General features: G+C 43.2%; 1 protein-coding gene across 1 annotated transcript in view; it reads right to left on the bottom strand.

Moving 5' to 3' along the window:
- The window catches only part of MRE11 (MRE11 homolog, double strand break repair nuclease), an 81925-nt gene that overhangs the window by 42864 nt on the left and 13214 nt on the right, over positions 1–25847 (bottom strand). The window contains exons 5-10 of the mRNA XM_033949678.1: positions 19792–19879; positions 18410–18551; positions 12003–12117; positions 9036–9221; positions 5570–5741; positions 1898–1978 (exon numbers count right to left, since the gene is read on the bottom strand). Coding sequence (XP_033805569.1) covers positions 1898–1978; positions 5570–5741; positions 9036–9221; positions 12003–12117; positions 18410–18551; positions 19792–19879 — 784 coding nt within the window. The remainder of the gene's footprint in view (positions 1–1897; positions 1979–5569; positions 5742–9035; positions 9222–12002; positions 12118–18409; positions 18552–19791; positions 19880–25847) is intronic.

Genomic DNA, 25847 nt, shown 5'->3' on the forward strand with positions numbered 1-25847 from the left:
TGTTATCCAGGGACAGCAGACAGATATTCTTACAGATGGATGACGTCTCCCATGGAGCCCAGGTAAGGACAGTGCAAAAGTGAACTATCGCTTTAAAATAAAATCCAGACTAGTTTTGCAACTTCAAGTCTTGTGAGACTTGAAACTGTGAGAGCAACCCAAACTTGCTATATTGCACAGCTCAAGGTTACAAAAAGCAAAATCACGGTAGGGAAGTAAGAACACTGATATTTTTCTGACAGCTGCTGTCAGCAAGGTGAGGAGAACAAGTGGCCCGCTCCCAGGCTCATTAACATGAGGGAGAATGAGCGGAACTAGATGAATGGAGAATAGTATGTATCAGAGAGATCACTGAAGCTTAGGGGTACATGAGGGAGAGAGACTGGGCAAAGGCTGGGGTAGAGGTATATGGCAGAGGAAGAGAAAAGAGATTGGTGAAGAACCAGATAATGATTACATTACATTAGTGATTTCTATTCCGCCAATGCCTTGCGGTTCAAGGCGGATTACATCAAAGTTATCAAGAACTACATTAAAAGTTTTCAGGAATAGCATAAGCGATGTCATAATATTTACTTAAGAAGTACCAAAGAGATGTCAAGATCTTAAGGTGATAAATGTTGGATAATAAGAATTACCAAAGAGAGGTTGAGATCTTAAGGTGATAAGAGTTGGGTAAATTAGAAGCATTTTAGACTTTGTTGGGTAGTTAGAAGCACATTAGAGTGTATTAAGGGTATAAAGAGGGTTGGAGGGGATTGGGTAGGGACTGGTCGTGCTAAATGGGTTTTATGTATTTTTTGAAGAGTATGGTTTTAATATCTTTCTTGAAGGTTTTGTAGTCTGTGGTCGATGATAACAGAATGGTGATTTGTCTGTCCAGTTTAGCTGCTTTGGAGGCTATTAGGTTGTCATATAGTTTTTTTCATTTGACATTTTTGGATGATGGGTGTGTGAATAGTGAGTGGGTTCTCCTGTGCCTGGTTGAAGAGGATTGAGTTAGTCGGTTATTCCAGTAGGTTGGACTTTCTCCATTAATAGCCTTGAAAAGTAGGCAGTAGAATTTGAAGTGTACTCTTGCTTGTATTGGAAGCCAGTGCGAGTCATGGTATGCCTCTGTGATATGGTCATATTTTTTTAGTGAGTAGACGAGTCTCGGGGCTGTATTGTTGTAATTGTTTTATCATGGTCGCTGGGCATGGGAGATATAGTATGTTTCATTAATAATGATGATAAATTAAACTAAAAGGCAAATGCTTCCTTGCTTCACTGATCAAGAGTGATATCGCATAGCTGGCACCATGCTTCAGGAAACTGCTACACAGGAACCAGCTCTGTGGGTGGAATGATATTGAGCAAGTTTCTTCATTTGTGTCAAAGGAAGGGTAATATGTATTGTGTTTGGCACCCCCAATCATTTTGAAATTTTGGTGCCTATGGACTGCTGGCTTCTGGCAATGATGTAGAATGGTATCTTAAGGAGATGATTTACTTAACTTTATAGATGCAGAATGGGAAAGAATCCTTACTAAATCAATTTCTACAAGACCTGCTGCAATCTTGAAGGAGATTCTAACCTCAGCCTCCCCCTCCCCCAACTTGAACTTCACTAGAGTCAACATTGGATGTGCAGTGGGAAAAAAAAAAGAAAGAGGCTTTAGCCACTGGCTTCTAGAGTCAATGAAAAACAGTCAAGGCCTGATATAGTGCCATTGTGCTTTGAAAGAAGCACAATATTACAAGAAAAAATGAATCCATACTGATAGATTCAGTGTGAAATAGTTTTCATTTTCTTTTTATTCTACTAAACCAGAAACCCAAAATAGAATAAACAAAGTTTGCATGCAGGATGCTATTATTCCAATAAAGTCTTGTATTTTAAGCAATTCAGTCTTACTCGTAATCTTATGAGTGGTTTATCTGGCTGATGAGAATTTCCCAGACGTTCTCTCTCTGCATTGTCGAGCATGATTTCAATCTAAAGCACAAGTAGATAATGTTAATATCAAAAAATCTTCTCATCCCAAACTCCTACTTCATCTTTTGTTTTCATCAGCTATCTTGTCATAATCTGAGATATGTCTCTACACACATATAAAATGTTATCCAACAATGGAAGATTAGGTTCTTACCTGGATAATCTTCTGTACTCTATATGCATTACCTCTGGTCACAAGCTAATTACAGAAGGATGTCAATCACATCTTTCAGCTCCTCTTCATTCACCAGTGGAGTATAGTGCCCTCTTCAGTTTGTACCAAAGCAGTCGATCTCCACTGCAATAAAAGAAAGCAGAAGGGGCACGGGGAACATCCACCAAAAAAACAGTACATTTCTGTTCAGCTCTGCAACTCATAAAAAGAACAATAACTAACATGAACTAATAACATAGGTGTACCAACAAACCACCCTGCTGTGTGCAACTAACAAACACATATGGAGCTCAGGAACTCAACAACTTGTTGCTTTATTAGGCGTAAATGATTAATGTTCTTTCTACTGACAGAAGAAAAACTCCAGTTCTAAACCATATATTTATCCAAGATAGGAAGCAGTCGCATTGAAAACTGGCAGCATGGGCCATACAGACTCCTATGTCCTTTAACAGAAAGATTATCATCCAGGTAAGAACCTAATTGGAGTCTGTACTCTAGGTGAAGTACCATAGCAGTGGCAAACGCACTTTGTGCAGATAGCTTCATTTACTTGTCGACCAGTACTCCGAAGTCTCTTACCTGGGAGGTCTCTCCAAGTACTGCATCGGACATCCTGTATTCGTGTATAAGATTTTTGTTACTGACATGCATCACCTTACACTTATCCACGTTAAACCTCATTTGTCATGTCGCAGCCCATTTCTCAGGCGTGTTTATGTCACGTTGCAGGTCTTCGCAATCCTCCTGCGTCTTCACTACTCTGAATAACTTTGTATCGTCTGCAAATTTAATCACCTCACTCGTCGTACCAAGTTTCAGATCATTTATAAATATGTTGAAGAGCACAGGTCCACGCACTGAATCCTGTGGCACTCCACTCGTGACGCTTTTCCAGTCCGAGTATTGTCCATTTACCCACACTCTCTGTTTCCTATCCGTCAGCCAGTTTTTAATCCACATATTCACCCTCAGTTCCATGGCTCACAATTTTTCAAAGTAGTCGTTCATGCGGAACCTTGTCGAACGCCTTCTGAAAATCCAGATATATGATGTCGACCAGGTCACCCTTGTCTATCTGCCTGTTTACTCCCTCGAAGAAGTACAGCAAGTTCGTCAAGCAAGATCTTCCCTTGCTGAAGCCGTGTTGGCTGGTCCTCATCAGATTGTGTCCATCAAGGTGATCAATGATGCACTCCTTTATCAGCGCCTCTACCATCTTTCCCACTACCGCGGTCAGACTCACCGGTCTGTAGTTTCCCGGATCTCCCCTCGAACCTTTCTTGAAGATCGACGTAACATTCATCACTTTCCAGTCTTCCGGAATCCTTCCTGATTTGATCGACAGATTGGTTATTAGTTGAAGCAGTTCAGCTATAGCCCCTTTCAGTTTCTTGATTACTCGCGGATGGATGCCATCTGGTCCCGGGGATATATCGTTTTTAAGCCTATCAATCTGCCTGCATACCTCTTCTAGACTGACTGTCAACCCTGTCAGTTTCCCGTCTTTATTTCCTGGGTATAGCCTGTCTGCTTCCAGTATGTTGTGTGTATCCTCTTCGGCAAATACAGACGCAAAAAAATGTGTTCAGTTTGTCAGCGATGGCTTTGTCCTCCTTACCACTCCCTTTATTCCATGGTCATCCAACGGCCCCACTGCTTCCTTCGCGGCTTGAAGTTTTTTTTCCTCCTTGGCTATTTTTTCCTCGTTATGGCACCTGCATTGATGTTGTTTGTGCTTTTTCCAGTTTTTGTCTGTTTTGATCTTTTCCATTCTTTAAACGAAGTCTTGACACTTAGAGCTGGCAAGGACCAAGGCAGAGAAGCCTGCTTGAGCTGTAAATTCCTCTACATTGAAGCTTATGTGCCCACAGGCACAGTGCTTCCTGGGCCCCTTAAGTATGCTTTCCACAGGAGACGGATAAAGTCTGAAAATCCCTAGATAGGAGTCCCCAAAGACCCCTGCAGGACCCCCTGACTGGGGTGGCAAGGCTTCTTCCTCCTCCATGCGGTTTATTGACCTGGGAACTCCATTACAGATGATCCCTAGGCAAAACAAGGAGTTTTGAGGCAGGACAAAGCAAGAGAAAAAAAGACTGAGAAAAATTGTGCCAACTGAAAAACAAAAACATCGAAAAAAGGGTGCCTGTCAGCTTGCAGCAGCCAAGGAATTCTGCTTCAGAAAGTGTCAGGAACAGGTTCACCACTTCAATCCCCAAAATCCACATGACCTGTTGGGTGATAAACGTCGCAGCCAGCTCGTTGATACCCAGAAGATTGTTACACAGGGGCCACACAGTCTTGCATTCAAGCCTCTGATAAATCAGTAGGTGAGCAAGCTCCCAGGAGAATGGATCTCAAGCTCCTGAAGGGACTCAAAGCAGGCTAGCTCCACAGGTACTCAGAGACTGACCTGTGAGCAGTAATCCACCTATGCAGGACTGCGTCCTTTCCCTGGCGAAGTAAGTCCAAGAAGAGGACCAATAAAAACCAAAGCCACACAGGAAAAAAAATGAACTGATAGCAAAAATACCCGAAAATAAGAAAAAGAAACAGAGCAAATCAGAACACACCTTCTGAGTTCGCTTGCAGCAGGAAAAACTGTAGGGGGAGCTTTCTCCACTGCTGAAGAGGAGGAGCTGTAAGATTTGAGTGACACCCTGGGAAGCAACAGCTACAGTACAGAATCCTAGGTCTTTGCAACAGAACACACCTTCTCAGCTCGCTTGAAAAACTGAAGAGAGCACTGAGGAGGAGCTGAAAGATGTGTTTGACATCCTTCTGCAAGCAGACTCCTATATCCCTTGCTACAGACCCCTATGTACCTTCCTACAGAACTTGCGTTGATTTTCCTCAATTGTTTTTTGGTATGGTATCCCACTCCCTTTTCCAGAGTGCTATTTGCTCCAATGAAATTTGCTCTCTGCATGTTCGACATGCTTAGTATAATCTTACAAGATAGGAAGCCTCAGCCATGACAGTATGGATACAACTCGGAATACATTTTGTAAGTCAGTGATTTGCTCTGTTTTACAAGCCTAGGAAACTGAGGAAAAAGAAAGAAAGTCCATCCAATGGCAGGAACTTGGTTGTCTTCCAATTTTCTGTGTTGATATGTTTACAATCAGTGACCACACTGCAATAAACCCACAACTGAACCCACACCAGACTGAGAAAGGGATCCATTTTAAATATTTTAGGGCTCTATTCTGATCCAATATAAACATTTTATTCCCTTCATCTTTATTACATGGTATAAATATAAACCTCACTGGTGAGGTTTTCAACATAAATTTAATGTATATTTAATTGGATAATCAAGTTCTATTCTCTCCACTGTAATTATCCTTTGCTGCTGCTGAAGGAAAGGAAATAAAAAAAAGCAAAGCACATTTCCATAACTGAAGGGCAATTACCTTCTCAGCACAGAAAGCTTCTATGGCTTGGGTCACTTTTGGATTGTCGGGGTTGAACAGATCTGGGTGTTCACCAAGGACTAGGTCCTCGATGAAGAACTGCCGTACTGTACACAGTGGAATCTTCTGCATGTTCATTTTCTTCCCTTTAATGCGCAGCAAGCCAACGTGCCTGCGATAATAGAGAGCAGACTGATAAAGAGCATGCACAAATGCTGTCCTGCATGTAGATGCAAAAAAAAAAAACATAGGCCCCGATTCACTAAAGTCAGCGACAATCACTGCTAACCGACCCGATTCACAAAACGGTCCACTGCATGTCTTTCCCCTCAATCGCCCCATTTTCCGATCCGGCCATGCAAATTTGAAAAACTCCATGCAAAATAGCCAAGCGATTGATTCACTAACATTTGCTTGGCTATTTTGCATCAGGTTTTACGATCCTAAAACCCAACTGCTGTAGACCTGTCAGTAACTGTGTTACCAACAGGTCTGCCAGGGTTTGTTTGGGGTTTTTTTTCATTTTTTTTAATGGCGCAGATATTTTGCGTGTATTACAACAAGCAAAATATCTGCCCATAAAAAAAATGATAACCCCCCCAAAAAAACACAACCCACTGATGCCAACGACCCTCCCACAATGACCCCTGATAATCGCGATTGAGTCGGTGAGTTTGCATGCAAATGATTTGCACCTCCATGCAAATGATTTGCATGCAAACTTGATAGTGAATCAATCGCTGTTTAAAAATCAGCCAGAGAATCAGCCAACAGCGATTGAGCTGCTATCTTTAGTAAATCTGGGCTATAGTGCCTGTCTCTCCCCCACCCCACCCCTTCCAAGCATACAGTCAAAAACTGAGGAACACATCAAAGAGCTGCATGCATTTAACAGATCTCTTTCTTTTCCATGCTCAATTCCAGCATGTTTATATATATACCTAGAAGATCGAGGATTTCTGCTGTTCTGCAATCAGGCTTGAACAAGAATGTGGATGACTTCTCATTTTAAAGGCCACAAACTAAGATGTTCATATTACTTACTCTTTTGGGACATGTTAATATAATATTTGCAGCTTGTAATAACAGATTGTGCGCTAAATTCATCTTTTTCCTTTCACTGAAAATAGGTGGTAGAATTCCAACATGTTTTATGGTTTAACAGGTATCCAATTCAAAGAAAATAAGCCATGCAGCTGGTTTTTTTTCCTACATGTATTGTATGAACTTGTTCTGCGGGGAGAGGGACAAGGGAATAATACTGCTATTATTAGCAGAACCCATTTACAACTGAATAAGCTGAAACACAAGGAAATAAAAGCAACCTGCCTAATGTCAGCGATGAAAAGGGACTTCAAATCATGTCAAATGATTTATCTTGTGGGCTGGTCTGGCCACTCAGTGGAAGTGCTCACACTGCTGTGCAGAAGATCTGGGTTGGACTCCTGATTCGGGTTTTCAACTCCCCCAAGTCAGGACAGCAGAGGATGTTGAGTTGGCACCATCACATTTCCAAAGGAGAGGGAACCCTAGTCATTCTGCAATGGTGACACCTAATGGCTGGATGTGATTGCAGGGTTCCAGTGATGTATAACCTATGGCTGAAAACTGTTGCTGCAATGACTGGACTAAAGTAACTTTAGGGTAAGTGCTGCTACTATTACTACTTATCACTTATATAGCACTGAAAGGCGTACCAGTGCTGTACATTTTGACATTTATAGACAGTCCCTGCTCAGAACAACTCACAATCTAACTTGGACAGACAGACAGACATGACATAGAGGGTAGGGGATGCAGAACCCAAGGTGAGAGGAGTTAGGAGTCAAAAGCACTCTCAAAGACGTGGGCTTTTAACTAGGCCTTGAACCCTGCTAGAGACAGAGCCTGCCATAGGGATTCGGGCAGCTTGTTCCAAGCATACGGCGCACAAGGCAGAAGGGACGGAGTTTGGAATTGGCAGCTAGAGAAGAGCACAGATAGGAGGGACTTATCAGCTGAGTGGAGCTCACGGAGGGGATCATAGGGGAAGATAAGTGAAGATAGATAGTGAGGGGCAATGATGGTTAATATCAGCAGGAAGTGAAGTAAGTGGGGGTTAAATTAGGGAAGGAAGGAAATCCCTGGGTAGTGGTAGGTTCATGGTACAAGGTTCCAGCTGAGTTAAGCTGGAAAAATTTGCCAGATTAAAAATAAATTCTCGATTCTCATACCAGGCTCCTTAACCAAAAATGCTTCCCACCTTCCCCTGCACCCACCCACTCACTGTATTTTCCCCAGTTCTGGCTCCTAGCTGGTCTTGAAGATGTCTACCAAACTTTGAACTAGTTTCTGTAACCAAAAAGTGACCAGTTCAAAAACTACAGAATGGACCAATATTTATTGCCAAGGCCACAGTACACTGATCTTAATATTAATAATAATAATAATAACAACTTTATTTTTGTATACCGCAATACCACAAAACAGTTCAGAGCGGTTTACAGGAGAAGAGACTGTACATTTACAGCGAAGATAGAGAGAGCTAGATTAACCAGTGTAAAGTAACCAGTAGCAATAACAGATTAACTAGTGTAAAGTAACCAGTAGCAATAACAAAATAATCCAGTAACAATTACAAGGGAGTGCAGGATGGGGATAGTAAGATCCGGGGGAGAAGAGGTATATAGGTGAGAAGGGAGAGGAAAGGGAAGGAAGGGAGGCGGGGTAGAGTTTAGTAGATTGGTCTGGAGGGATGGGGTTAGAGAAATTTATCAAAGAGGTATGCTTTGAGAGATTTTCTGAAGGATAGGTAGGATGGGGCAAGAGAGATGAGGGTGGTCAAGCAGTCATTCCATTTGCCAGCTTGGAAAGAGAGGGTTTTGTCCAGGAATCTTTTGTAGATACATCCCTTTGGCGAGGGGTAGGCAAGCAGGTGGGCATTGCGTGTACGGTTGAAACCTGGGAACACAAAGTGGTGTGACAGGTATATCGGGGTATATTACAGCCACAAACATCTGCACTGGGGAGCTCACAAGTACGAATACACAGTAACAATGCTAATCTATTTTTATTAAAAGATGCCGCACAAATCTTTTAAAATTTTGAGCAAATGCCAACACCAACCCTATTACCCAGTAACAACAAATTAAAAGGACAAAAGCAGTCAAAAAAACTTTTCAGTAGTGCTCAGCAAACTGGTTTTAAATCAATTCATGACATCTTGATATTCTCCACTATTATTTCAGAGTTCCCTCTTGGTGTTCAGACTGCTTCCTAGCAAAATGGGACTAAACTACCTGTCAGGAGGCACAGAATCTTTCAAGTAAAGGTATGTTGGGGGGGGGGAATCAAAAACCCTTTTGAGCCTAATTAAGGTGCTCCTTCTTTTCAAGAAACAGAGTTCCCCAATTAGGAGAAAGACATACTCAGAACTAAAAAAGACAGAACAAAGCAGCAAAAGCAAACAGAGATAAAGGGAACCCACTTCTTAACAGCCTCCCCTGGCGAGAGAGAAGTTACCACCGAGCTTCCTGGTTGAGATATGTAGAAGAGTTGCTGCTCGTTTCTGGTCGGTGCAATTTTACACTCGTGTTCATGACCCCAAATAACAAGATCAAGGAAATCATCCAAGAACTGCTCAGGGATGTAATTGGTGGCACCATGTTTACTTCTGTTTCAAATATAAGGAAAAGAATCTATATTTAGAATGTTACACTATATCCATCCTAGAACTCATTCAAGGTGGCATTAGATCAGTCTTTCAACTAACATATACACACAAACATACAACAAAACTGATTCCAAGCACACACACATCAATTTTCCTCTATCTACATTTTCTGGTTTGCGAATCACTTTCCTCTTTACTGCTACAGAAATGCATGTGTGTACCGTGTACACTCAGCATGCTGTAAGATGTGTTTTACATTACATTACATTAGGGACTTCTATTCCGCCTATACCTTGCAGTTCAAGGCGGATTACAAAAGAGCTAACTGGACATTTCCAGTGAAGTTACAACAGTTTTGGGGTTTTTTTATTTTGGTTACAAGGGAGGAGAGGTACCTGGATTAATTTCGGAAGAACTTGCAAATTGGATATTAAATTGACTGTACGTTACTGTGTGATATAACAAATAGATTACAGTTAGAGTACAAATAAGATTACGTTACATTTCAGGGATCTGAATACTTGGTTGGTGTTTTGGGGAGGAAGAGATTATTTAAGTGGAGGTTTTGGGGGAGAATTTATCTAGGAGGAGGGGGAAGGGTTGGGTTAAGATATCTGGGAAAAAGCAAGAAACAGTGGAAATGACAAGCAAATGGACCAGGATGGCAGCAATGACTCCTTTATTCAAGACACTAGAATGCATACAGAGAACAGAAGTCAACGTTGTCAGACCCGACATGGGCCTTGTTTTGGCTATAAAGCCTTCCTCAGGAGTCCTATTATGTAAACTGACAAGATTTCTGCATACAAATAATGCAGATGACAACAACAAAGGGAGAATGTTAGCCATCCTTCTGGATTGAAAGTCCAAGAGCAAAACTAAATGGGACATAGAATAATAGACTAGTATAGCCTTTTGCTTGAGTACCTGAATAGATTCATGTAAAAATGTTCTGAGCTCCCTTGGGAGAATGATATAGAAAACTGAATAAATAAAAAAATTGAATAAATAAATGTAACAACCAAACCAGTTATTTCTTGTGCCATAAAATTATTGTACCACACACACACACACACATACACATAGTAGAGAGAGAGAAAAATATATTTATTAGACCTTCATAAATGCACTTGAACCATTATTCTAACCTTATGTCATCACATTTTAACCATATGTCTGGATTTTTTAAATTTTCATCAATTATGTGTAATAATATTTCAAACATATAAGCCTAACTTCATGAAATAGTCCTTCCATAAGTTTTCTTTTTATTTTTTTCCACAATATTGATGAAAAAAGTCTTTAAAAAGATGATTAAAATGGGTTGATAAATGTTTAGAACAGTGCTTCAGGTTCTTTCTGTATTTATGAAAGTTAGAAACATGATGGCAGACAAAGGCCAAATGGCCCATCTAATCTGCTCATCCGCAGTAACCATTATCTCTTTCTCTCTAAGAGATCCCACGTGCCTATTCCAGGCCCTCTTGAATTCAGACACAGTCTCTGTTTCCACCACCTCTTCCGGGAGACTGTTCCACGCATCTACCACCCTTTCCGTAGTTCAATTAGTATTTTTCTGTATATACTGAAAACTATTTTTGCCAGAGGATGTGGTAAGAGCAGATAGCGTAGCTGGTTTTAAGAAAGGTTTGAACAAGTTCCTGGAGGAAAAGTCCATAGTCTATTATTGAGAAAGACATGGGGGAAGCCACTGCTTGCCCTGTATTGGTAGCATGGAATATTGCTACACCTTGGGTTTTGGCCAGGTACTAGTGACCTGGCTTGGCCACCGTGAGAATGGGCTACTGGGCTTGATGGACCATTGGTCTGACCCAGTAAGGCTATTCTTATGTTCTTAAATACAGGTGATTTTTGTTTGCAGTGTAAAATTGTTGCTATCCAATATTTGGATTTTTGATATATAAAAGCTTGCTAGACAACATTTGCTTTCTCTGGGACAAAAACGTCTCTGACAAAAATTAGACAATTCACAGATAATTAAGAATGTCTGCTTTATTCAGTAACAGAAATGGAAAGCAGCATCCCACCAGGTATCCAAAACATATTCCAAATAATAATCAGAACGTGAACTCGCAGGCCTTGAGCATGCTCAGATGCTCAAGGCCCAGCAGACGAGGAGGCCGATTTTCAAGAGTGCCCAGATGAGGGTAAGAAGCGGCGGGGGGGTGCCCAATCGTGTCGGGGGGGGTCAGATCGTGGCGGGGGGGGGGGTGCCGGTTCGAGGCAGGGGGGGTGCCAGATCGCAGGGGGGGGTGCCTGATCGAGGCCTTCAAGGGGAGCAATGCCAGTTCTCGGGGGGGGGGGGGGGGAACGCATCAAAGCGAGTTTCCATTATTTCCTATGGGGAAACTCGCTTTGATAAACGAGCATTTTGGATTACGAGCATGCTCCTGGAATGGATTATGCTCCTAATCCAAGGTACCACTGTATATGGTAAATGAACAAGAATAACCGAGTTCAACTAGAATCAACCACCTGAAGTTCGACTACCCTGCAATCTGTGATAACCATAGTAGACAAAAGATAAAATGGTCAACAAAAAAGTGTCTTTCATAAAAATTTGCAAAAAAGATAGATAACTATTGTTGTGATCTTGATAGGTTATAGCTGCATTTGTGATATCACATTTCAAGATTGTGATCTTGAAATAGTTCATTAATTAGAATAGAATTTTAATAAGGAGGGAAAAGAAAGACCAGATAGAAGGGGTTAAATATGATGAGCACCTCCAAGGAATAATACAGAGTTTAATGGTATTACCTATTCTGATGAATCACAAACAAATTGAACCAGCTGTCCTCATCTTCTCTGGGCCGAAGCATTGTTACTTGCTTATTGACAAACATGCGATAGAGTCTTTCATCTGGAATAGAACCTGCCATGGAAAGCAAGAGTAATTAACAAGTTAAGAAATTTGCTGGATAAAAATAACAAAGCACAAGGAAATAGGAGTTTTTTTAAAAAACCCACAAAAGCCAAACAGAATCCTTGAGCAAGATGATTAAAAAAGTAAGCGACTTCTTTGCTTCTACATGACTTTGGTTTCTGCCACTATCAAGGAATCTACCAGAAAAGGCAAAGCCAAGCCAAGTCTCTAAGTGGGGGGAGTTATAAATGTGAGCAACCAATAAGATAGTTATTAATAATCTAGGTTCACAGTAAAATAAACTAAACCCCACCCCACCCCCATTTTACGAAGCTGTATAAGGCTATTTTATCGCTTGTCGCAGCGGTATTAGCTCTAACGCTCATAGGAATTCTATGAGCTTTGGAGCTAATGTCGCTGTGGCCAGCGATAAAAAAAACTTAATGCAGCTTTGTAAAAGGTGGGTAAGTCTCACTGTATAAAATGGGACCTTTGCTAAAATAGCATGGGTTGTAGTAAAATACACTGGTTTAACGGTAGCCCACATTGATAACTTCCCCCCTAATCAGTGCTCCTCAACCCTCTCCCTGGAGACATACTTAGATGGGAAAGCTTACACGTGATGAATTAAATTGCCACATTTTGCATATGCTCCAAGGATAAAGCTTGGAAGGGTCTTTATTTTCCCTAGAACAAATTTTCGCAGCAAACCAGAAGTTAAATAAGGGAATTTGCTTTTTTCTATTTCCTGAAATACAGCCAAAAGTCTTTTCCATAAGTAGTGGAATATGTAAATTGTCAATCAAAATGACGTGACAGGTGAGAAAATGCGCCTTCTCCATTAAACCACACCCTTTACCAATCACAAAAACTATGTCGCCCCCCACCCCATCCCCTATAATCCTAATCAAAAATGGACCCTGTCATTTTAGAAATGGTCACTACTCACATTTGATTATATCACTAGGGGACAGATTCAGGAGTAACCTAAGGAAATATTTCTTCTTTAGGTGAAGCGTGGTGAATGCATGGCATGAGGACGAAAACTATCTGAATTCAAGAAAGCATGGGACAGGTACATAGGATCTCTAAGGGAAAGGAAAGAATAGTAAATGTAATGGATTGGCAGACTACCGTATTTTCACTCATATACCGCGCACCCGTGTAAAACGCACACACAGGTATAGCGCGCGGAAAACTGTAATTTATGTAAAGAAATTTTTATATACCACGCACACCCGTATACCGCGCATGCCGCCACGACTCTCCTGTCGCCACCCGACTCTCCTTTCGCCCGCCCCGACTCTCCTCTGGCCGCCCCGACTCTCCTTTCGCCCGCCCCGACTCTCCTCTGGCCGCCCTGACTCTCCTTTCGCCCGCCCCGACTCTCCTCTGGCCGCCCCGACTCTCCTCTCCCCCTTGAAGTCCTGTCCCCACCCTGAAAGCCTGATGCCCCCCCCCCCGACGTCCAATTCACCCCCCGCAGGACCGCTCGCACCACCACCCCGAAGGACCGCTCACACTCGCACCCGCACCCCCACCCCGAAGGACCGCTCGCACCCCCACAGCCTCCCCACCCCCCCATCATGGAGAAGCTGCCTACCGTTGTCCTGCTGCTTCCTCTGCCGGCGGTCCCGCCCCTTCTCTGAGCCCTGCGTCTGCGCTGCTTCCTCTTCCGGCGGTCCCGCCCTTTATCTGACATCAGAGAAAGGGCGGGACCGCCGGAAGAGGAAGCAGCGCAGACGCAGGGCTCAGAGAAGGGGCGGGTCCGCCGGCAGAGGAAGCAGCAGGACAACGGTAGGCAGCTTCTCCATGATGGGGGTGGGTGGGGAGGCTGTGGGGGTGCGAGCGGTCCTTCAGGGTGGGGGTGCGAGCGGTCCTGCGGGGTGAATCGGACGTCGGGGGGGGGGAACTATGTAAAAAAAATGTGTACAACGCGCTCACGAATAACACGCGCATGGTTATACTCGGTTTGTAAAATCGTGTATAACGCGCGCGTTATATGCATGAAAATACGGTAGATAGGCCATATGGGCTTTATCTGCATTTTTATGTTTCTGTAAGAATTCCTCAGTACAGCTTTCTTAATCCACTAAAGCTGCATAATGAATAAACTATTTGCCCAGGTTGTTCAATTGCAAAAATCTATTTGAATGCAGCCGATATTAACTATATAAAATGGTCTCAAAAATGTCTGTATTATGCGGTACGGATTGAAGAAACATGCTAAGCTGGATCATTAGAGAAATATGAATTCTTCGAATGCCCAGGTATACATGAAAGCTTACATTTTCAGGCTCTCCCTTGATAATCCTGCAGAACAAAGAGTTACATCAAAAGCTTCGCTTGTTAGTTTATCTGCATATAATTTACTTCTGGAACACATTGGGCTAGATTCACTAAGCAAACCGATCGTGTAGCGATCGTTTAGCGCTCACTTTCCGACTACGGCTAGATTCACTAACCTTCCTCCAGACCCCATCCGCACCCTATCCGATCTGCGCATGCAAATGAGTAAAAAGGCATGTAAATTTCTTAAGGCATCGATTCATGAAACCATTTTGTCCAAACCGACTGTCCTTTCCGTTCCAAAAAGTTACGACCGCCAAAGACCAGTCGTTTACATCCTCGCCGACTATTCCTGCCTAGCAACTGCCACGTGCATGTTAAGAACCCCATTAAAAATATATATCTACCCCTCAAAAAATCCACAATATAACTAAACCTTAAATATACATAAACTTTCATGTGCATATGTGTTAGAAATATTTTTTTGATTTTTCTGGAATGTGTATAGCGAGCGCGGGGGTGAATCTCGGATTTGTAATGCGCATGGTGAGAAAATCGCAGATTTACCCCGTGCTGTCCTTGCGCATTGTACATTTCATATATTAAAGCCAAATGTTTTTAAAAAACACAACAGTACTTCTGAAGAATAACGGTTGTTAAGAAATACTTCTTATATTGCCTTTTTTACAACAACAATGCTTTGCGGTAGGTGCATTCGGAGCCCGCCCATGACGTCCGTGATTAAACCCCGCCCCATTTCTATGCAGTGAAGTCCTAAAGAGCTAGCACATGCGTTATGTGCTTCAAAACCAACAAGGATACAGTGCGCACATGCGTCGATCGATGTTACAGCGAGACGTGTGCGCAAATGGGGGGCATGTTTACGATTTGATCATTTGCATGGACCAGCTTTACTGAATCGATCGGCTACAATGACTCAGAAACGGATAGGACACGAATCGGATAGATTTGTGGACTTTAGTGAATCCTGACCATTGTGATTAAAGCTTTTGTACTGCAAGCACCTTAGCACAGCTTCAGACAGTGATGTAGTAAAGGGTGGGCGGACCGCCTCGGGCGCTGTATTGGTGGGAACACCAGCACCTCTCCACCCCCCATGTCACACTTGCACCCCCCCCCCATACTTCTTTAAAATTTTTCACCAGTGTGAGCAACTACTCTGGCCTGCTTCTCGTGCCAGCCTGGCTCCCTCTAAAATCACTTCCGGGTTGTGGGGCCAGGAAGTGACATCAGAGGGAAAGCCAGCGCAAGCAGCAGGCCGGAGAAGCTGCACGCACTGGTGAAGATTTAGAGGTATGGGGGTGGGAAAGGAGAGGGCGAGTGTAACGTGGAAGGAGCGGGGTTGCGGAGAGGAAGGCGCGGGGGTGAGGTTGGTGCGCCCTGGGCATCTCCCACCCCTGGCATCACTCATGTTAAACCACAAGCACTGTTCCAAGGAGAATTTTAAACAAAGTGTTCATAAATTATTTTATGGATGCCAGAAACCAATACAGAGGCAAGCAACAGCAGAGTGGAGGAAACGAAGAAACAAAGCAGTCAATGGCAACTGGATGAATTTATTGCATAATCAAAGGGTGACTTGATATAATTGGTACGTTGAAGTTTTTTATCAAATCCTCCCCAATAAAAATCGAAACAAAAATAAAATTACTGGGAGTAATCATCGACAAAGATCTTACCTTCCACGATCATATCAGCTCAGTGGTTAAAACCTGTTTTTATAAGCTTCGCCTCATTCGTTCTCTTACCTCTAGTCTAGACACGGATGCAATCTCAACTCTGGTTCACTCCTTAGTCATCTCACATCTTGACTACTGTAACTCTCTATATAACGGAATTCCTCAAAAAGAAATCCGACGTCTACAGTTAATCCAAAACACAGCTATCAAACTCATCTTTCAATCAGGGAAATATGACCACGTTACCCCCCTCCTGAAAGAAGCCCATTGGCTTCCCATTACTCACCGTGTTACTTATAAAACAATCATGCTGACCTTTAAAATTCTACTTTCCCACCAACCTTCCTATCTTGATAGGCTCCTCATTCCACAACACCCTACACGGATGCTTAGATCTGCAGAACAGAACTTCCTTTCCATTCCCTCCATAAAGGATTTCTTCTTTTCAGTAATTGCCCCTACCTTATGGAATGCTTTACCATCTCATCTCCGTCACGAAAAACAGCTCGATAGATTTAAGATAAGCTTGAAGACTTTCTTATTTCAAGATGCTTTCAACTGCTCTTGAATTATCTCTCTCCCATTCAACCAACCGCTTCTATGAAGTGATCCCATTCCTAATATTTTATCCTCTCCCTCCATTTTTCATTCAATCTATTTTTTTTTTCCTCGTTTCTTCTTCATCTATTATATAACTTTACCCCTCCCCTCCTCCTTTATCCTCACTCTCAAGTATGTCCTGTCTATGTCATTAATTGTACACCTCTACTACTTCTCTTTATAAGCGCTACAATCTTTTATTTCTATTTTTAATATTTTATTGTAAACCGACTAGATACCAGTTGATGGTCGGTATATTAAAAATTAATAAACTTGAAACTTGAACACAATATTAAGAGCATAATAAGGAAATAGAGGCACATTTTGTTCTCAAATGAATGTTTTCAGGACAAACAACCCATAATTGCATATGCACATAATAAAAACCAGAAGGAGAAATTAGTAACATCAATATTACCTATTCAAGCACTCATTTCAGAATAATTTCTTGGTCATCAAAGCTGTGGGTTTGCAAACATTGTTCATCTTTCACACATCCAATTACAAAGCAAAAAAATGTTCCAAGACATTCCTCTGATTGTAACGCCTCAAATGTAGTTTAGGTCATACAATGTCCCTGTGGTCTATTATATGTAGGGAAAACATAGCAATAAACTACTACTACTTATCACTTATATAGAACTGAAAGGTGTACGCAGCATTGTACATTTTGACATTTATAGACGGTCCCTGCTCAGAAGAGCTTACAATCTAATTTGGACAGACAGACATGACATATAGGGTTGGGGATGCAGGACCCAAGGTGAGAGGAGTTAGGAGTCAAAAGCACTCTCAAAGAGGTGGGCTTTTAACTGGGCCTTGGACACTGCCAGAGACAGAGCCTGCCGTAGGGATTTGGGCAGCTTGTTCCAAGCATACGGCACAGCAAGGCAGAAGGGACAGAGTCTGGAGTTGGCAGTTGAAGAAGAGAAGGGCACAGATAAGAGGGACTTACCAGCTGAGCGGAGCTCATGGGGGGGAGGGGGGATTATAGGGGCAGATAAGTGAAGAGAGATAGTGAGGGGCAGCTGAGTGAGTGCATTTGTAGGTCAGTAAGAGGAGTTTGAATTGTGTTCGGAAACAGATGGGAAGCCAATGAAGTGACTTTAGGAGCGGGGTAACGTGAATATAGTGGCTCTCACTGTGTTAGACAGTTAGAACACTCATGCACTAAAAAAAAAAAAAAAAAGAAAAGAGATCAAACCTATGGTCTTACTCTTACCTAAGGAACAAACCAGGGGAAAACAAAACCACAGATGTAAATACAACAAAAACAGAATGGAATTGTCCAGATCAGAATGATGTGCACTAAGAAAGTGTCCTCCAAATCATCTGATAATATGAAGATCTTTATTCCTCCAATGTTACAATGGTACATTCGAACGATTCTATGACTCGACATGTACATGTTTCGGCCAAAAGGCCTGCTCTGCATCAGTCGGTACACAGTTGAATTCGAAAGTTAAAACATTCCCTATTGGGACAGACCTATGTGAGTGGTAACATTCTTTGTATGTCATCATTCGTGATTTTCAAGACTCCTGAGGCAGGCCTTTTGGCCGAAACATGTACAAGTCGAGACATTGAGTCATAGAATCGTTCGAATGTACCATTGTGACATTGGAGAAATAAAGATCTTCATATTATCAGATGAATTGGAGGACACTTTCTTAGTGCACATCATTCTGATCTGGACAGTTCCTTACTCTTACCTAATCCATATAGGGCAATCTTCGTGGAGCCTTTCTGAAGCAAGAGGGGACTAATGTCTATCTTCTCTACGGAAGATGAGCGTCCAAAATGATTCACAAGCCCAGCGCTGCTTAGAATGTCCATGGCACAGAGGGCATCTGCCTAGGGAAGACAGTGCAGGACAGCAAATGAAGATACACAAAGCAGGTTCCAGCTCCACTTCTTTGTGCAAATTACTGCAGTTGAACCATAAAAGGCAAAACATTTAAGCATGACCCGTCTCTCCTGTCAGGTACTCTTTCATAATTTTAATTCTTAACTGCTTTGATTGTTCCCACTGAAAGGCGGTCTATCAAATGTCTAATCATAAACAGGAAGTGACGGCAGTAGGGAGCCAAGGCTGGTGCGAGCAGCAAGTGGAAGACGCAGCTTGCACAGGCAAATGTTTAAGGTGGTACGAGGGGACGGGTAGAGAGGCACTGGCGCCCCCCCCCCCCCCGAATATGGCACCCAGGGCGGTCCGCCCCCCCCTTTACTATGCCACTGGATCCGCTCACGCTGACACCATGGGTCGGGCACAGGAGCAGCAGATCAGAGTTGTAGCTTGTCTGCCCATTCTCTCGTCTCTCTGGTTTCCTGCCATGGTGGACTAGAGCAGCAGCAGATACAGGCAGGTAAAATGCCAGGGTGTGTAGCGCATTAGCGAGCATCGGGGCTCGGTTGGTGGGGTAAGTCCAACAAGGTAACAGGTCTGTGGGAGACCGGACAACTGGCTGCCAGAGATTAGGAATGGCATTTCAGGGGCCTTGAGTCACATTGAAGGATGTTTAATAAGGGGACGGGGATATAGGGGAGAGAGATGCTTGCTCTGGGGAGGGGGATAGGGGAGAGAGAGATGTTTGCTATATGGTATAAAAAGGGTAAGTCATGATTTCACTGCATACCTTATATTTCAGGAAATTTTTGTGAATATTTTCTTTAAAAAGTATCTTACATATTAATCGTGATTAATTACTAATGGGACAGCACGATTAATCGTGATTAAATTTTTTAATTTTCCTGCAGCCCTAATATTTATTGATACTCTAAGTCGCTTTTTTATTTAGCTCTCTTGTGAACTGCACTGAACCCTAGTTTGGGATATAGCAGTAAATAAGAATCATGTTGATGCTGGTAAAGATTTCTGTGTTCTTCTCAGTAACCCTTGATCTAGATCTCCTTTTTCCTATTCTCTCTCACCAGACTGTTTTCAGTCTGTATCTTTATTGTCATATGTTCATTTTATCAGTAGCCTAAAGACTGCAGCAATAAAAATCTACTTTATAAGAAAAAAGAATAAAGGGCTGAACATGAGAGTACGAGGTGTTACAGTCCTTTCTATCTTTTTGACTTTTATAATTACCCCAGTGGGATCATCATGGTTGCCATGCACACTAAAGACTGGAAGAGAAACGTTCAGGTTTCCATCTTGATAGTTCACCCAAGGAAACCTATATAAGAAACAGCAACAACAAAAAAAACAACAAAGTTTATCAGAAGAGTTCTGCCATCATCCAGAAAAATGTAAAAGAAAATAGCGCATAGTCTCCTGCCTGCATATAAGTTCTGTTCCACAAAAGATCTAGTAACAAACTAAACTGCATAAAATATTTTTCTGTTCTTCTCCCCCTCTTTTAATCTTCTTGCCTTTTTCTAATGCATCCTTAGCCTGTAGGTGTTCATCCTCTATCTCAATTCGCTTCACATTGGCACTTTGGGGCCCTCTTTGATAAAGTGCATTCAGCAGTTAACAAGCAAACTAGTGCAAGTTAATCATGTGACAGCATGCATAAATTTGAGTATCAACTGCATGCCATGGAACGGGGCAAGTTATGGGCAGAGAAAGGGCAGCAAGGACCACACAATGCTGTTAGCACGTGGTACTAACTGCACACCTGAGCAATTAGCGCAAGTGTACTTTCTGCCTTGGTAACTGCATCTAAACTAACTGTGAATAATCATAACGCAGGGTGAGGAACCTTTCTATGCAGTAATTGCAGGAGGCATATAGGGCCTACTCTTAGCAGTTACTGCACAGCCTGTACACCAGGGGTGCCCACACTTTTTGGGCTTGCGAGCTACTTTTAAAATGGCCAAGTCAAAATGATCTACCAACAATAAAATTTAAAAAAGCACAAAGCACACTGTACGCAGAGAAAATGTTAATTATTTATATTCTGGGTTTTTTCAAAAAGGTCAAGGCAGATGACTTTATGCAATGTCACCTCAGTAACAACTATACAAAAATAGACAAATATACCCACTCCCTTTTTATTAAACCGTGATAGCAGTTTTTAGCGCAGGGAGCTGCGCTGAATGCCCCGCACTGCTCTCGATGTTCATAGGCTCCCTGCACTAAAAACTGCTATTGCAGTTTACTAAAAGGGGGCCATAGTGCAAAATATACACAGCAGATATAAATTCTCAAAACGGACACATTTTGATCACTAGATTGAAAATAAAATCATTTTTCCTACCTTTGTTGTCTGGTGATTTCATGAGTCTCTGGTTGCACTTTCTTCTTCTGACTGTGCATCCAATATTTCTTCCCTTCTTTCAGCCTCTTGTATGCTTCCTCTCCTCCAGACCTCATTCCCTTCCCTAACTTTTTCTTCTTCTCTCGCTACCCCCTTCTTTCTGTCTCCCTGCCCCCACTTTCTTTCTGTCTGTCTTTCTCTCTCCATGCCCCTTTTCTTTCTTTCTGTCTCCCTGTATCCCCTTTCTTTCTGTCTCCCTGCCTGTCCCCTTTCTTTCTTTGTCTTTCTTTCTCCCTGCCTTCCCTCAAGCCGCCACCATCAGGGAACAGGCCCCCAAGCCACTGCCACCGAGTTCTAAGTTCTCCCTGCTTCCCGACACGGTAAACAGGAAGCAGAAGCAACAGGCTGACTAGCCTTCCACCCCGACGTCAATTCTGACGTCGGAGAGGAAGTCCTGGGCCAAGCAGGCAGCGATTGGCTGGCCCAGAACTTCCTCTCCGACGTTAGAATTGACGTCGGGGGGGGGGGGGGGGAAGGCTGGTCAGCCCGGCACTTCTGTGTCCTGTTTACCGTGTCGGGAAGCAGGTAGAACGTGAAGGCAACGCGAGTCTATCACAGAGCCGGGATGGGCTTCGAGATCGACTCGCGTTGCCTTCGCGATCGATCTTTTGGACACCACTGCTGTACACCTTCCACATTTTAATTTTTGCTGTTATGTTTATTTGGTCTTTATATAAACTCTATTACTGACTATTCAAAATCAAAGCGATGCACAATACAACAATAAAATTATCAAAAGAAACTCCATAAGCAAGACAGAAAAGTACTTATGCAAAAACTTACCGCACTTGGTGTCCCTTTGTTCTGTGACTTTGCCAGCTTTCCCCATTAGGGTATATAATGCTTTCCAACAGACCATGCTCAAAGCCTGCCATGAACTAGCATAATGCTACTTATTCATAAAAATCTGCCAGTACATATGTTGCTAGACAAGATGAATCTTAACTAGCAACATGGAGGAGTAGCCTAATGGCTAAAGAAGTAACTGAGGACCATCGGAGCCCAGTTCAAATTCCACTATAGTTTGATGCAATCTTGGGCAAATCATTTAACCCTTCATTGCCTCAGATTGTGAGCCCTACAGTACCTGAACGGAAGATTAGGTTCTTACCTCGATAATCTTCTTTCCAGTAGTAACGGTATGTAGCATGGACCATGTAGCTGCCTTACAAATCTTGTCTGGTGGAATGTGCTTTTAAGGAAATGTAAGCAAAAGAAAAGCCGCCGTATTCATCTGGAAATTGAGGCCTTAAAGGCCAGTCTTCTTCGATTCGGACTCGTTAGGACAAAAGATGATCTGAAAGTCAGAAGTCATTTGTCGCTACCAGTTAACGAAAGAGTACCCTTCTGACATCTAGCATGTTACAATTTTCTCCTGCTTCTTTATGCCTATGATCTGAAATGTTGGCAGTCGGACTTCCTGATTCACAAGGAATGCCAACACCACCTTCGGGAAGAAGGAGGGAACCAGGTGTAGCAACACTCCCATGACAAAGCAAGACAAAGCCTGCAAGACAAAGCCTGATGTTCCGAGATCCTTCACGCTGATGATATGTCCACTAGAAAAAAAGTCAGCATCACGTTGGCCACCCTACAGTTTTCCGGTACTGGAAGCATGTACTCCAGTGCCATTAGAGATAGCGCTCTAAGCTACATGTGTCTCAGCGGCAGTTTCAGGGAGATGGAGAGGTCCTGAAGAAACTTGTTCTGAGGGGAGATTTATTTTCTGGACCTGCTGTAAAAACTGTCCACTTAAGATACTGAAAGCTGCAGTGGATTGAATGTCTTTTTCCACCAAAAGGACTGCTGAGAGCACAAGCCAGCTTGGGGAGACAAGGACTCAATCTGGGGTTAAACTGAAGCCTTGAAAAATATTTTGAATTTAATGCCTTAACTAAAGATTTTCAGTGTATGAAATGTAACGTGTATGATAATGCATTTGAGGAACACTGCTACTAAAATTCAATCACTGGAAAAAAAATGCTTGGACTTTTCTACTTTGTCTCAAAATTTGATTAAAGGTAATTGCAGACTGGCTCCCAAGCTTGAAAATATGGAGAATTTTCAAAGTTAATTTAATATAAAACTTCTGAATTTTCCAATTAGTCCTGTAATTTTTGCAAGATATTAAAAAATATTTACTTCAAATTTTAAATTTCCCCACAGGTTCATTACCTCCTTTAGAGAAGATTTGTTTTTTCCAACTAAAAAGGCTTCGGCTTTGGAAGGACCTGCAGAGTTAGCTCATCAAGTGTTGGTGGGCAGTTTAGATGTTTCACAATTTTTTGCAAATTTCAATAGAAATTGAAGTTTTGCTCTCTGCCTTGGTGGTGGTTTTTGCTTTGGCTCAGTATTAGGCCTATGTGTGAAGATTTATTTTCATAGGCGTGATGCTCTACTTTTAAAACCTTCCAATTTCCTTGAAGGCTAGACATCAGTTATTTTTCGCTTTGAGACCACATTGTCTCTAATGTGGTGCTCAATCTTTTCTGCATTTCTATCTTTTCAAACATCAGGGAAATAGATATAGATATTTTGGATTCCTGATCATTTAAAGATATTTTTTGCCTGAGAAATTGCTACATTCTGAAAATGTACCTCAGCAAGGTGTTGCTGTAATTTTCTTTTTGGCTTCTTTTTTGTATAATTGTCTCTTCAAATTTTATTCTTGCTTTTTCTTTGAGGTCTAAGTTGATTTCTACATGAAGCTTTTCTTTGAACAATTTTTTCTGACTCTTCTTTTCTTGTATGGGAGGTTACTTTTCATTGTGAACTGAAGCTCAATGTGATTTATTGGAAATGGAGAAATTAGGTTCTTACCTGCTAATTTACTTTCTTTTAGCTTCTCCAGACCAGTAGAGGTTAACTTTACGAATGGGTATATATCTAATCATGACCAGCAGGTGGAGACTGAAAACAAAACTTTGGGACAGTATATCCTAGCCCCTCCTCTCTATTTCCCTCAGTCTGCCGAATAGCCAAGCAGAACCAAGAACTGGAAAACAACAGAGAGAAAAAACAATACTCCAAAAGGAGTAACAAATAACATACCCAAAATGCTGTTGGAAAATGCAGAGGAGAAATTCCCGAAGGAAGAATGTCCCCACAGCTCGCCAGCTAAGCCAGCCGAGCCACAGCCGCTGTTCTTCAATTCTCCCCGGCCCTAGAAAAATACTAGAACCCGCAGCAAAAACCAAAAACTGCCCGTGCAACAGCCCCAACAACAACAACAACAGACAGGGTGGGGACCTCTACTGGTCTGGAGAAGCTAAAAGAAAGTAAATTAGCAGGTAAGAACCTAATTTCTCCTTCTTTAGCACTCTCCAGACCAGTAGAGGTTAACTTTACGAATGGGACGTACCAAAGCAGTCCCTCTCACGGGTGGGACCCCCGAAGGGCCGATACCAGTACACGCTCACCGAACACCGCGTCCTGACGCGCCTGCACATCAACCCGATAATGACGAACAAAGGAATGCAAGGAGGACCAAACCGCAGCCTTACAAATATCCACTGGAGGCACGAGCGACGACTCAGCCCAAGAAGCCGCCTGACCCCGAGTGGAATGAGCCTTGAGAAACTCCGGAACAGGCTGCTGTTTCAGAAGATAAGCGGAAGCAATCGTCTCCTTGATCCAGCGCGCAATAGTAGCCTTAGAAGCGCCCGCTCCCCGACGAGGACCCGCCAGGAGGACAAAGAGATGATCGGACTTCCGGAATTCCTGGGTCCGCTGCACATAAGAGCGAAGGACCCGACCGACATCCAACTTGCGCAGCTGCCGTTGCTCAGAAGAGCCCTCCCGACCACCCAAGACCGGGAGAACCACCGATTGATTGACATGAAAAGGAGAAACAACCTTCGGCAGAAAGGAAGGAACAGGCCGCAAGACGACCCGCTCCCTAGAAAACTCCAAGAAGGGAGCCCTACAAGAGAAAGCCTGCAGCTCAGAAACACGCCTAGCAGAAGTAATGGCCACCAAAAAGACCGCCTTCAAAGTAAGGTCCTTCAAAGAACAGTCGTCCAAGGGCTCGAAAGGCGGACGCACCAAAACAGAGAGAACCAGATTAAGATCCCAAGAGGGAACCGAGGGCCGTAGGGGAGGCCTAAGCAACTTGGCCGCCCGCAAAAACCGAATCACATCAGGAAGAGCCGATAAACGCTGACCTGACACCAACCCTCGAAAGGCCGACAGGGCCGCAATATGAACCCGGAGAGAAGACCAAGCCAGGCCTCTATCCAGGCCATCCTGCAAGAACTCCAGAATGTTAGGCAGATAAGCGCGAAAAGAGGTCACTCCCCGCGCCCGACACCATTCCTCAAAGAGACGCCAAACCCGCACATAAGCCCGAGAGGTAGAAAGCCTCCGGGACCCCAACAGTGTAGAGATCACCTTGTCTGAATATCCCTTCTTGCTAAGGCGACCCCTTTCAAGAGCCACGCCGTAAGACAGAAGGGAGACGGGTCGAACATGGGAATGGGACCCTGCATCAGAAGGTCGTCCGAGAGAGGCAGAGGAAGAGGATCCGCTACCAGGTGCCTCACCAGATCCGCATACCACGGACGGCGAGGCCAATCCGGCGCCACCAGCACCACCAAACCCGGATGGTGAACAATGCGAAGAAGCACTCTGCCCACCAGCGGCCAAGGAGGGAACACATACAACAGCCCCTCCGTTGGCCACTGCTGGACCAGAGCATCCAGACCCTCGGCCAGACCGTCCCTGCGACGACTGAAGAAGCGGGGCACTTTGGCGTTGCCACCCGTGGCCATCAGGTCCATCAGGGGCTGCCCCCAAGCCTGCACTATCAACTGAAACGCCTCGGCGCCGAGACACCACTCTCCTGGATCTAGAAAGTGACGACTGAGGAAGTCTGCCTGAACAT

The sequence above is a fragment of the Geotrypetes seraphini genome, chromosome 6, assembly GCF_902459505.1.
Source record: "Geotrypetes seraphini chromosome 6, aGeoSer1.1, whole genome shotgun sequence".
NCBI lineage: Eukaryota > Metazoa > Chordata > Amphibia > Gymnophiona > Dermophiidae > Geotrypetes > Geotrypetes seraphini.